This window comes from Indicator indicator, chromosome 24 (assembly GCF_027791375.1).
Source record: "Indicator indicator isolate 239-I01 chromosome 24, UM_Iind_1.1, whole genome shotgun sequence".
NCBI classification, from domain to species: domain Eukaryota; kingdom Metazoa; phylum Chordata; class Aves; order Piciformes; family Indicatoridae; genus Indicator; species Indicator indicator.
In genome coordinates, this window is record NC_072033.1 from 16,846,851 (window position 1) to 16,860,789 (window position 13,939).

General features: G+C 50.7%; 1 protein-coding gene across 3 annotated transcripts in view; it reads left to right on the top strand.

The window, feature by feature from the left end:
- The first annotated feature begins 2,438 nt into the window (after positions 1 to 2,438).
- LOC128975069 (peroxidasin homolog) overlaps positions 2,439 to 13,939 on the top strand; it is a 36,146-nt gene continuing 24,645 nt past the window's right edge. For all 3 annotated transcript variants that reach the window (XM_054391865.1, XM_054391866.1, XM_054391864.1), the window contains exons 1-2: positions 2,439 to 2,602; positions 11,492 to 11,563. In XM_054391865.1, the coding sequence (XP_054247840.1) occupies positions 2,439 to 2,602; positions 11,492 to 11,563 (236 nt within the window). The remainder of the gene's footprint in view (positions 2,603 to 11,491; positions 11,564 to 13,939) is intronic.

Below are 13,939 nucleotides of genomic sequence, written 5' to 3' on the forward strand. Positions count from 1 at the left end.
GGTACTGGCAGGCAGCTCTAAGGTTCCCCTGGAGTCTTCTTTTCTGCAGGCTGAACACCCCCAGCTCCCTCAGCCTATCTTCACAGCAGAGCTGCTCCAGCTCTTGGGTCATCTTTGTGGCCTTCTCTGGACTCTCTCCAGCAGCTCTGTGTCCTGCTCATGCTGGGGACACCAGAACTGGAGGCAATATTCCAGGTGAGGTCTCAGCAGAACAGAATAAAGGGGCAGAATCCCCTCTGTTGTCCTGCTGGTCACGCTTCACTTGATGGTGATGAGTGCCCTAAACTCTGAAGTGTGCTTTGAAGAGAGCAGTTTTGGCTATTTTCCTGGAGCTACTTCTTCACAGAGCAGCTCCTGAGTAGCTGTATCCTAACAGAGCTCTGTCTGGTTTGGAAAGAGATGATATGGAGAGCAACCAGGCTGGAAGAACATGGCTGAAGTCTTGGGGCCTTTGACGGCACTGCCTGCATTGTCTCATCTGCCGCACATGAAGAATGCACTCAGTGCACTTCTCAAACTGGACTTGGAAGCTGTTCCTCCGCTGGAGCTGTCTGCCCTCAGCTGGAGCCTGGAGCAGGTCTTTGGCCTCTGGCACCCTGAGTTCGCAGGCAGGGGCTGGGTGGCCGCTAGGGGACGCTGCGCTCAAGCCGTGAGTTGGGTCCGCAGGAGAGCTGGGAGGAGTCGAGCTCCTCAGCTCTCAGTGATGTCAGGGCGAGCAAAGAACAGATCCCCTGAGGGCTAGGTGCAGGAAACCTGCAGTATAATGCCCTCGGTAGCTGGAAAAAATACATCTCCCACCTATGACATGTAAGTGAGACCCCAAACCCCAAGGTTCTGTCCCCAAAATGCTCACATAGCAATCTGAAGGGAGAAGAGAACCAAGGAGGTTTACATGTCACTCTCAAGTGCTGTGTTGTCTTCCTTCTGTTGTAGCTTACAGCCCAAAGCAGGTGTGCAGATTGATGGGAAACTTCTGGCTGCTCTACCAGGTGATGTGGAATGGTTGGGTGATGCCATGTTGGGAATTCCTAAAGCACTTTTCTGTCCTCATGAGGGTTAAATCCTCTCACTCCTGCTGAAGCCACAGCTGTCATTTCTTTATAGCAGCAAAATGTGATGAATTAGGAGACCAGAGATTCTCTTTTATGAAAGGAAGCTGAGGGACTTGGGGCTTTTTAGCCTGGAGAAGAGAAGACTAAGGGGGGGGTCTCATCAGTGCTGATCCATACATAAAGGGTGGGTGTCAGGGGGATGGGACCAGGCTTCATTTCAGTGGTACCCAGCCAAGGAAAATAGGTAACAGGCACAAACTTGAACATAGGAAATTCCATCTAATATGAGGAGGAACTACTTTACTCTCAGGACGGTGGAGTCTCTGTCTCTGGAGTCATTCAAAACCCATCTGGACATTGTGATCCTGGGCAAGCTGCTGTGGGTACCCCTACTCTGGCAGAGAGATTGGACAGGATGATCTCCAGAGTTCCCTTCCAACCCCTACCATTCTGTAATTCACCTGGAGACAAGTTGTCCCTCCTGCATCTCAGCTTTATCCTCCCGTGGAAGGAACAAGCTGAGCTCTGCACTTCCTCCAGTTCAATCCCAGTTGATTTCAGTGTTTGTTTTCCTCTCCAACCCTTAACTGTCTTCAATTTCTCCAAAATCCCACCACTTTGCTGGATGACATCCCTGGAAAAAAGAAATTTTACTAGTTTAGAAACTGTTTGACACTAATCAGCTTTTACTGCAGAATGTACTTAATTGGGAGGGGTTGTGGTTGGTTTGGGTTTGTTGTGGGTTTTTTTTCTTTCCTTTATTTGCAGGCTTTTTATCTCTGTGGATGATCTCCCTTTTAAAATCTCTTATCTGTAGCTTTTCTTGCTCCCACCAATGGCTGGAGACCTCTTCTTGCTGGATGTTATAACCACATGTAATAGGAGACAGCCTCTACCCTCAGAGCCCTGCTGCCTGATGGCTTTGACAGGCTCTTAGATAAGACACTGTCCTTAATGTGCTAAGGCAAAAGTTTTGCCATTATCAAACTTGACCCTGGGCCATCTGCATCCTTGCTCAGCTCTGGAAGCCCAGGGTCGTTTTGTGGTCACTATCCATGAAGATTCATATGGATGCCTGAGGAGAAGGTGGGGAGTTAATTTTCTGTTCAGAATAAGTAAGGAGGCAAAATGAAATCCAAATGAAGAGTTTGGGGTTCAGCACCTCAGTTAAAGTGGGTGGGAACAGGCTGGTCTTCAGTGATGTGCTTAATGGCAGAGAGGGTGGGTGGCTGGACTGTCGAAGTGCCTTAATTTAATCACAAACACATGCTGATGAGTCCCCTCCTCCTGGACCTCAGTGCTGGGAAACTCTTTTTCTTTTTTTTTTTTTTTCCCTGTCAGCTCCCTGCAGCTCGGAATTGAGGCAAATCCAGTGCAGCAAACACCATGCTGCTCACCTCTGCAGCTCTCCCAGGCTTTCTGTTCTTGCTTCTCTTGTCCAGTCTCTCCTGCTCCTGTCCCAGTCGCTGCCTGTGCTTCAGGACTACAGTGAGATGCATGCATCTGATGTTGGAAAGCATCCCTGACATCCCGCCCCAGACGAGCATCCTGTGAGTAGCTGTTTCATTTTACTGCCTTTCTTACCTCCTTGGGCTCTGGAAAGAAAAAGTCAAGGCCAAAGAGATGCTTTTTAGCCTCTGTTTTTTTCCTGCAGCATTGTCTGCATCACAAACAGCTTCGTGCTTTTAAAGCGTGAAACAGAACTTGCTTCCTTTGGCTTCAGTTAATCATTACCAGGGCAAGCAAGGGACTGGGGAATGTGGGGAGAATAATGTCACTAGAAAGGGGGGTTGGAGAAGCAAAGGTCACCAGTGTTCAACTGAGCTTATAGAGATGTGCAGAGCTAATGTCTGAGGAGGCTTTGTGTGTGGGAGAGAGGGGAAATGCAGCAGCTCCAACTTTGTCTGTACTTAACAAACATTCTTCTGGCACAGGCAGCAGCATTTCTAACCCACTCCTTAGGTGCTGCTTTTCCAGTTTCTAGCTGAATTACACAAACCAAACTGGTGACAGAGTCCTTCAGAACTAAAGTCACTGGCGGTGAGGGAGCTGCTGGCTGAGTCTGGATGGAAAAGGCAGAGGTAAAAAGGGGCAGTTAATGCTTAGAGCTTCCTAAACAGTTGACAGATCCAGAAGAGCACTTCCCTGTGATTCTTAACTTCAAGGCAGCTTTAAGATGCAGTGGCAGGGGACAAAACTCTTCCCTTTGTGCTACTCTGGGCTGATCCCTTGGTTGGGAAGGAGCTTTTCTGTAAACGGTAGGAAAGACTTGTCAAAAGTTTCTCTTTGTACTCATCCTGCTTAAAGTTAACCACTCCTTAAGACCCTTGTAAAGTGCTTTCCACGACAGTTAGAGAATCTTTTCCCTGTGCCTCTCACACACCTAATGTGTGCTCCCCAGAACTTCTCTCCCTGATACTGCTGCAGCATTCTCTCTGCTGGCAGCCTAAGGAACCCAATGTAGGCAGGATGCTGCCACCCAGACCTGCTTTGGCAGATGGAAGCCACAGAGGTTCCAGCACTAGTGGTAGACAGGAGAATGTCTACACTTGCTACAGCTGCCAGAGCTGTGCTGGTGGGACACTGATGGCAGCTGGGCTACCCACAGTCATCCTGATGTGGTGCATCTGGGCTTGCCTCCTCCCTAGGCCGGTGGTGGACCTGGTCAGTGCTCTGTGGCTTCTTGCAAACTGGGTAGTGTGGGAGTGGTCAGTACTGTATGGGACACTGGGCAGTAGTTATCTGCCCTACAACAATCTGCACAGTGTGACTCACTCAATTGTCACAAACTTTTGTCTCCCCCTATTCCCCTACATCTTGAAATATTATAGTCTTTTGTTTACCCTCCCACTGTTTGATTTTAGCAAGATAACCCCTAATGTGCTGTGGTGTTGTAATCTAACCCCCCAGCAGACAGCAGGGACATCTTCAGCCAGAGGGAGGGGGAAACAGGATTTAAACTGCTAAAGGGCATAGGTATAAGATAGAAAAGTACTAACAGTCCAAAATGAGAAAACTGCATTAACAGAGCAGTGTGTTCTGAAGAGATTGATCTGGAATATTCTCCTTTAGTCCTGCCTGCATAACTGTGACCAAACCCCAAACTGATGAGCACAGATCCCCACAGACAGACAGACACTGGAGCCTGGGAAGTGTTCCCTGTTGGCAGATCCTGTGCCTTTGTGCGATGTGTGGCAAGAAAAAACCTTGAAGCTCTGGTGCATGCAGATGCCTTTGCCAGCCAGCATCCTGTTGTGTCCCTGTTGATCTTCCTCCTGGGAGGACCCTTGTGTCAGAGGGGAGGTTTAGAACTAGAGCAAGAACAGTCCTGTTTGTGGAGTTATTCTGAGTGGAAAATGTGGGATTGAGCTATTTTCCACATTTGCCCTTTGGTATGAACAGGACCAAGGCAGTGACTGCAGATCCAAGCACCAGCCCCAAGCTCCAGCTCGATTCCCTCATGGAACAGCTGCATTTTCCAGATGGATTTTGCTTTGAAGTTGGGAATTTGGGACTTTCTGACCCCCATGACTCCATGCCACCCTCTCTCTAGCAATCCTTGAAGAGTGGGGAAGCCTTGTAGCCGGCACAGGCTGTGCTCCAACAAGCCCCACTGGCAGATGGCCCCCTCAGGGCTGCAGCCAGCTGGCTTCACTTCCAGCAGCCCATAGCCTTCTCCCAGTGATGCTGGGATTGGCATGGAACCAGTTCCAGGATTGATGAGCTGTTACTGGCTCCTCTATGGTCACCATGTCCCTCCTCCCCTCCCAGGCCCAGCTGGGTGCAGCTGAGGATCTGGCCCAAAGTCTGGGTTTACCAATGGACTATTTCTCTCTGGGAGGGAAGCCTGCTGGCTGTATCCTGAGAGGGGAAGAGGGTGGCAGGGATGGCTACGTGTGTATGGAGAAGGAAGCTGTGAAAACCTCCTGGGGCAGAACTGCAAAGGTATTTTGGCTGCTGTCTGCTCAGCTGGAACATGATTATCCAGATGTGATCTGCTGGTCACTGCTGGGATTCAAGCAGCAATTCCAGGCAGCAGCCCAAGGAGGGAACAGCTGTGAAACATGCACCAGGACATTTCAGTAGGTCTGTAACCTTCTGAGCCATTTGTTCTACAGCTGACATTTAAAACAATAAACTCTGAGACGTGTGGGCATGAGAAGAAGAAATTCATGGAAAGAAGTTCCCCTCTGGCTGGCAGCTAATGGGCTGCAATCCAGTTATCCCTGGCTTACTCTCCTCTCTGCACTGATGCACTGCTGCTAATGAGTGCTGCTGGAGGAGCGGAGCTGAGGGCACAAGCAAAGGGCTCTCAGCGCATGGCTGGCACCAACAGAAGGTGACTCAATTGTTCACAGGCCTGGCTGCTAGTTGGGCAGGGTAAGCATGGCCAGCTTGACAAGGTTTTTTTTCTTCCCTTCACCATTGTGCTGCCTGTTTGGTGGCCACTCAGTCCCTTTCTTCCTCCCTCGGGTGATTACACTGCAGTAGGGAAGCTATAGTGGGACTGCGTGCAGCTCACAGCCTGACGGAGCAGACGTTGGATCAGGGACCGTCTGCAGTTGTTAGGGAAAGGTTCACAGGGCAAATGAGTTCTTGGAAATGCTGCTCCCTTTGTGGTCTCTGTCGTGCTCTTTGAGTTGAAGAGAGCATTACTCATTTCCTCTGTCTGTGATAGCCTTGCATGCAGCCATTAAATGCACTCCTACACATTCTGCATCTGCCAGGTGGGAGCTCTTTCTGACTTCTTTCACTGCAGTATTTAATCCTCATTAAACCTTTCTGAGGTGACCAAAGCCTCCTGCATGCTCTGTTTATAGAAGCACATTTCAGCAGCTTGCTCAGAGCCTTCTCCAGCCTCACCTTGAATAGCTCCAGGCATGGAGCCTCAACTCCCTCCCTGGGCAACCTCCTGCAGTGTTCCAGCAGCCTCTTGGTGCAGAACTTGTTCCTCACATCCAATCTAAATCTGCTCTGTTCTCATTCCAAACCATTGCCCCTGGTGCTGTCACTCCAAGGCCTTGTAAAAAGTCTCTCCCAGCTGTCTTGTAGCCACCTTCAGCCGTTGGAAGGCAGCTCTTAGGTCTCCCTGGAGCCTTCTCTCCTCCAGGCTGAACAACCCCAGCTCCGTCAGCCTGTCCCCACAGCAGAGCTGCTCCAGCCCTTGGAGATTCTTTGTGGCCTCCTCTGGACTTGCTCCCACATTTCTGTGTCCTTCTTATGCTGGGGACACCAGAACTGGACCCAGTATTGGAGGTGAGGTCTCAGCAGGGCAGGACAACTGAGCCCTCTTTGTGGCAGCTGAAATCTTCAAAGGGTGGTCCCCAAGGGGGAACCCCTGTGGGCCTTTCTTAGTTAAAATCTCGAGTGCCCATCCTGAGTCCCAAACTGTGTGGCAGTGAGAGAGAGCAGCAGCACTGCTTGCTCTGCATAGCTCCATCCATCAGCAGATCATTTGGGTGTTGCTCTTTCCATTCTGAACATATTTTCTTTCCTCTTCACTCTCTGAAATCTTGATGCCTTCAGTTAGTAAACCCCAAAATAACCAGGACTTGGCAAAAAAAACCCAGCACTGAGCCTCCTTGTGGCCTCCTCATCTGCTGAGCAGAGATGACAACACTTAGCTGTCCATGTAGGGATTTGGGGATGAAGGCTGTCATTTATTAAAGCCATTTGGGGGCTTATGTGTGATAGGGACATTCCTGAGTTGGGGAGCTGATGACAGTGAGTCTGGAAGACTTCATTGCCATCTCAGCAAGGCAATTTTTCCTTCCTGACAGGACTGAAGCTGTTTGGCAGGACAGAGGAACCTGCAGAGCTAGCTCTGTGGATAAGGAAGAGAAATGAGCATCTTCCTGATGGATGTTCTGGGGCTGCTTAGTTATGGACAACTTAACTCTAAAATTGTCTTCAGGATGTCTTTCACACTCTTCCTTCCCTGGGAAACACTGAAAGGAACCTTGATGTCTGCCCTCTTTGTAAAACCACCTTCCCTCACACACAGATTGCACTGGGTTGGAAGGGACCCTCAAAAGCCACCTTGTCCAACCCCCCTGCTGTGAGCAGAGAGATCCCCAATTAGATCAGGTTGTTCAGGGCACAATTAAGTTTGACCTTGAATGTGTCCAGGGGAGGGGCCTCAGCCACATCCCTGGGCATCCTGTTCCAGTATTTCACCACCCTCATTGTGCAGAACTTCCTCCTGATGTCCAACCTAAATCTGCCCTGCTCCAGTTTCAAACCATTGCCCCTCGGCCTGTCACTCCAAGCACTTCTGAACAGTCCCTCTCCAGCCTTCTTGCAGCCCTCTTCAGGCTCTTGAGGGCTGCTCTAAGGTCCCCCTGGAGCCTTCTCTTAACCAGGCTGAACAGCCTCAACTTTCAGCCTGTCCCCACAGCAGAGGTGCTCCAGCCCTTTGGTCATCTTGGTGGCCTCCTCTGCACTCACTCCAGCAGGTCCAGGTCCTTCTCCTGTGTCCTTGTTGCTAGTGGGTGGGTGGCTGCCCCTTCCTCAACCAGCCCTGGGTGGAATGGTCCAGCACTGCCAGCACCAATCCATGTGCACAAGGTCTTGCACTCCAAAGATGCTTTAATGGAACCAAGCCAGTAACCTCCATGGAGCTGCAGTGAAACACCTCTGGCAGCTAATTATCTGCTTAGCTGACATAGTGTCAGAGGGTTCTGTAAAAGCCTAAATTGATTCAACAGAAGTGGAAGTTTCTTTTAAAAGCCAGGGCAGGCTCTGAGTGCTAATTACTGCCCATTAGTTAACACAGCACTGTCAGGAGTGATTGTTCTGGCAGCAGCTGAGAGTCAGCAAGATTCAAGTGTCACTCCCTAAAGAGCTCTTTCCCCATCCATTCACAAATTCTGGAATCCTTGGGTTAGGAGTTCCAGCAGCCAGAACAGGTGATCCCAGATGATCCACATGTTCCATCCCAGTGTCCTGCCAGAGCTGTGGTGCTTTGGCGTGAAGCTTTGGTGGGATTTTCTACTCAGCCACCTGAGCTGTTGTTGTCTGGAAGGGTCAGGACTGTGTGATGGAGGAGAGCTGCTCTCCCAGGACTCCAGGCACTGTGTGTGAAGGTAGAAGAGGACCTGACATCCCCCAGCAGCAGCTTCCTTCTTCCTTGGAGAGAGGTATCTTGTAATATCCTACTGCTGTGCTCTGCCTGCCCACCTGCAGGGCTGGGGCCAGCTCTGGCGTCCTCAGCACAGCAGAGACCTGGAGCTGTTAGTTCAGGGCCAGAGGAGGCTGCAGCAATGCTGGGAGGGCTGAAAGCCCTCTGCTGTGAGGCCAGGCTGAGACAGTTGGGGTTGTTCAGCCTGGAGAAGAGAAGGCTCCAGGGAGACCTTCTGGTGGCCTTGCAGTGCTCAAAGGGTGAGCAGAAAGCTGGGGATGGAGTTTTGAGCAGGGTCTATTGGGACAGGACAAGGGAGGATGGTTTGAACTCAAAGAGGGAGATTCAAACCAGAGAGAAGGAAGGAACTGGGTGGTGAGACCCTCTCCCAGGTTGCCCAGAGAGGTGGCAGCTGGCACCATTGCAGGTCAGGTTGTTTGGGGCTGTGAGCAAACTGCTCTAGCTGGGGATGTCCCTGCTGAGTGCAGGGGGTGGTGCACTGGGTGAGCTTTAATGCTCTCTTACCACCCAAACCATTCCCTGATTCAATGATTAACCCCAGACTGCCAAGTCTTGAAATCACAGAGGAGGGTTAAATCACAATGGGGATTGGGTTGTTTTTTTTTTTTTTTATTCCCCCCATTTTGCACATTCCAAGGTGGAAAAGCAGCAGGAGGGAGTGAGGGAACCCAGCTGCTGGTGCTCACACCAGCTGGAAAGGGCTGGCATGGGAGCAGCTGTGTGGTGGGTCCCCATGAAAAGCTCCTTGTTCAGGAAAAGAAACATTTCCAGAGTGAATGCCCTGGGAACAGAGAGAAACAAACATTCCTGTGGAAGAGGGGACAAACTCCAGGGAATGCTCTCAAACACATAAAGCCATGAACTGCCCAGTGCAGCCCTCTGTGGCCTTCATCATCACCTAAGCTTCAGGTTAAGGCAAGGTCTGGAGGAAAAAAAAAAAACATGATGGATGAGCAAAACCTCTTGGGGTTATCTTAATGCACTGGAAAGGAGGAAGCTGCTGTCTTGAGTACAGGGAACAGAACAGTCTAAAATGACAGAAAATGGCCTCAAGTTGCACCAGGGCAGGGTTAGGTTGGAGATTAGGAAAAATTTCTTCACTGCAAGAGTGGTCAGGGATTAGCACAGGCTCTCCAGGGAGGTGGTGGAGTCCCCATCCCTGGAGGTGCTCAAGAAACCTGTGGCCATGGTACCTGTGGCCATGGTTTGGTGGCCATGGTGGGGTTGGGTCAGCAGCTGGCTTTGATCTCAGAGGGCTTCTCCAACCCAAACAAGGGTATGCTAAGTTCATCCAGCTGCCTCCTGGACAGCATCCATCCCCCTAAACCATATGTGACTGATGTCTGTCTCACCTGCAGCCCACCTGAGGGGTTTGTTAACCTTGGTATTTATGATAGCACAAGAGGAAATGGCCTCAAGTTGTTGTAGGGGAGGTTCAGGTTGGACATGAGGAACAATTTCTTCCCCAAAAGGGTTGTCAAGGCCTGGCCCAGACTGCCCAGGGCAGCAGTGCAGTCCCCATCCCTGGAGGGGTTTTAAAGCTGTGTAGATGTGGTTTAGTGGTGCCCTGGCAGTGCTGGGGTAAGGGCTGGGCTCCATGATCTTGGACATCTTAACCTTTATGATTCTGTTCTCAAGTACTTGCTCAAAGATGCTTCAGCTCTCTGCATCCTCACTCTCAGTTCAGGTTTCCAGCCACCTGTGATGAGTTCACCTCTTTCTCTCCTTCCTTTTCCACAGACCATGGCTCTTCTTGGTGCCTCTTCTGAAAACAAAGGTTGAGCTTGTAGCTTTGGATAGAATTCTTGTTTTCAGCTCTGCCTCTAAGTGCTCTGTGACTTGTCATCAGAAATTTGCACTAATCAGCAGAGTCACCAAATGGTTTGGGTTGGAAGGGACCTTTGAGATCACTCAGTTCCAGCCCCCTGCCATGGGCCAGGACACCATCCACTGGCCTAGGTTGCTCAGGGGGCATCTTGATGTGGTTTTTACCTCTTAAAAGGCTGCCTTAAACCAAGAAATAGCTGTGTGCCCTCTAAATGTGGGAGACCAGGGCAAGGTGGGAGAAAAAAGTAAAAGCAGATTCATCATTGTGCTTTGGATAGAAACAAGCAGCAACAAATCCTTTTGTCATAGAATCCTAGAATCAGACAGGGTTGGAAGGGTTGTCACTCCTCTGGGACTTGTTTTCCCACACTAGACTGTGGAAGGTGTCAAACCAATGCATGTTCCCCACAGGAGTGTTTCTGCTTTGTTCCCCAGGTTAAACCACTTAGCCCTTAGTTGATACCTCCTCAACAATCCAAACCCCCACCTCTCAGGGCTCCAAGTTGATGTAGCTACAACCAGAAATTTGCCAGAATCCCCTGGACTGCACTAATTCTAATTGAAGTTGGCACAAATGTGAAATGCAGGCAGTGATAAGCTGGTCTGAGCCTTGGAGCACAGGGAGAGATGCTCGCCCTGTGAGGTGATTTGATCACATTTAACCATTTTAGGGCAAAGTTAATTTTGCTAAGGAGAAAGTGAATGGCTCTGTGAGGTGAGATGCATTCCTCTGCAGATCAGAAGGAGCTGCATGGCTAATTGCACTTGGGGTCTGAGCAGCAGACTTTGGAAAGGATCCTTTGGGTCCTTTTCAGTCTTTAGTTTCCTATGAAATTAAAGTGAATTGTGGAAGTTTAGGCCTGTCCTGGCTGTTGGCTGAGTTTGCAAACAGGCATTGTCCCTGCTCTTTCTTCCTTCCCTGGTCTTTGCCTCCATTTCTCCAGCTCACATAGTCCTGGTAGGATGGACTCAAGAGCCACAGAGCTGCTGCAGGCAGTGGAACATCTCCTGTGAGGGCAGGCTGAGGGAGCTGGGGCTTGGAGCAGAGGAGCCTGAGGGCTGCCCTCATGCTGGGGATAAAGATGTGCAGGGCTGGAGCCAGGCTCTGCTCAGGGATGTCCAAGGACAGCACATGGGGCACTGGGGGCAAGCTGGAGCAGAGGAGGTGCCACAGGAATAGAAGGGAAAACTTTGTCCCTGTGAGGGTGCCAGAGCCTGCAGCAGGCTGCCCAGAGAGGTTGTGGAGTCTCCTGCTCTGGAGACTTTCCAGCCCCACCTGGATGTGTTCCTGTGTGACCTACTCTGGGTGATCCTGCTCTGGCAGGGGGGTTGGGCTGGGTGATCTCCAGAGGTCCCTTCCAACCCCTACCATGCTGTGATTCTGTGACTCTCCCAAGAGCCCTCCTCCCTCCCATGGGTGATGCTGGTTGCTGATGGCTTCTTTAGCTCTGATTATGTTTTCTGCTTTCAGGGATTTACGTTTCAACCGCATCAAGGAGATACAGCCTGGAGCCTTCCGGAGATTGAAGAGCCTCAGCACTCTGTAAGTTCCACCCAGTGACCCTACAGGGAGGAGATCACACCCAGCAGGGGGGGTGCAGCAGGGCTTCATCACAGAGCCCTGCTCAAAAGCTGTCCTTTGAAAATCAGTATTTGCCAGAGCTTGTTCCACTCTGTGTGGGACTGATTGGCCAAACCACGACTGCAGGACGCTTCAGAGCACCCTGGTCATGGCCCAAGTCCCTGCTCCTGGGAGAGATGTGTAACTGGTAGGCTGCTTGAAAACTTCCTGGCCAATGCTGCTGCTCATCCAGAGCACAGAACAGCCCATGGCAGGCTGTTAACCAGCACCACGTGGTGCTTAATTCCCAAAAAAGAATAGAGAGGAAGGATATTTTGGCTGGATTCCTGCCATCTGAGCCTGGGGTCAGATAGGTGATAAATGAGGCTGAAATATCTAGAGAGAGAAAATAAAGCCTGAGTCCACAGGGGTTTACTTTATCACAAAGCTCTGCTGAGGCATCTGGATCTCCAGCCCTGCTCTTCCACCCCTGAAGCTCTCCTGAGCCCAGAAACCCTTCCAGATGATGTCATCTGTGTGCTGCAGACAGATGTTTGGTATCAGCCCAGCAGGACTGCAGGCGAGGTTCAGCTGGACTCTGGGGACATGAAGGCTGCTGGCAGGCCTGGAGCTGCAGAGATGCTCCACCCAGCTCCTGCCCTGCCAGTGCCTTGCCCTAGGCAGGTCCCTGACAGCTGCCAGGCTTCTGTTGCCTGAGGTGGGGCTTGGTCTCTTCTCCCCAGTATCAGGTGATAGGATGAGAGGAAATGGCCTGAAATTGTGCCAGGGGAGGGTAAGGTTGGAGATTAGGCAACATTTTTTACTGCAAGAGTGGTCAGGCACTGGCACAGGCTGCCCAGGGAGGTGGTGGAGTCACCATGCCTGGAGGAGTTCAAGGAACCTGTGGCCATGGCACCTGGGACATGGTTTAGTGGCCATGGTGGGGTTGGGTTGATGTTGGACTGGATGGTCTTGGAGAGCTTTTCTAACCCAAACAATTCTGTGATTCCTGACTCCTGCCCCTCTGCTTAAAGCTGGGTATAGACATGCAGCCTGGCTGAGGTGGCCAGACCTAGCCCTCTGTCATACCTGGTTGTGCTCCAGGAATGTCTCCAATTCCTTTTGCCTTCCTTTTCCAACCCTCCTGGACAGGGACCTCAAGACCAGCAACAGCTAGGAGAGGGAAGAGGCAGGATTGTACCCTCTAACATGCCTCACTTGATGCAGGGCAGTGAGAGGAATGTGCTTTGCAGAGCTGGAGGGCAGACCCTCCTGCTTTCTCCCAGCACTGTCCTGCAGCCCTGCTCTGAGCTGGAATCCTGGGCTGGATGAAACATTGCTCTAACATCTTGCATTTTTACATGGGAATGCTGAAAATTACTTGGGTTTGCAAACCACAGAATTGCAGAATCCTTTAGGCTGGAAAAATTCCTCAGGGTCACCAAGTCCAACCATTAACCCTCCTCTACCAAGTCATGTCCCAAGGCATCACATTTGCATTGCTTTTAAACACCTCCAGGGATGAGGACTCCACCACCTCCCTGGCAGCTGTTCCAATGCCTGAGAACCCTTTCAGTGAAAAACCTTTTCCTAATGTCCAGCCTAAGCTTCCCTGGCTGCATCTTGAGACCTTTCCCTCTTGTTACACCACTATAAAATCTTTCCCTGCAGGTGGTTCTTTGTATGCTTGGTTGTAGCTCCTGCTCTGGCCAGCAGCTGGAAGAATCACTTCTCCTCACACTTGTAGGAGTTAAATCCCCCCAGCTGAGGAGCTTGCTAAGAAAATGAGCCAACATCAGACCCTCCTCAAGCCAATTTCTCTGCAGGGGCTCTTGTTTTGTCCTATTCCCACATCAAAACTGACAAGAGCTGAAGAATTTGCTGATGTTTCAGAGATGGCAAACTTTTGCCTGACGACTCAGCGAGGTCTTCATGCAATAAAGAGAAGAAATCCTTTCAAATCCCTGACAGACTTGCTGGGAAGGTTTGGCCAGAACAGTTGAAAGATGAGGTTTGGAGAGCAGAGTAGCTCAGGTTCCACATGCAGAGCTCTGAGTTTGCAGCTCTCTGCCTTGGGACTTCAATAAATGTTGCATAAGCAAATAAACACTTTAGAAAGAGCCTTCTCCTGCAGTGCTTTGGCCTGCCAGAGGAAGGGCAGCAGATTCTGGTGCAGCTTCTGTTCTGTGTCTCCTTTTGGGCAGGGTGGCTGTGCTGTGTCTGAGTTCGACAGCTTAGAAGCCACCCTGATAAGGAAACCTTTGTAGCCTTGAAGTGGCTGCAGGGAGGTGGGCAGTGAGAGGAGCCCAGAGGGACTGGACTGCAGGGGATCTGATCAATGTCTGAAGGGTGAGGAAC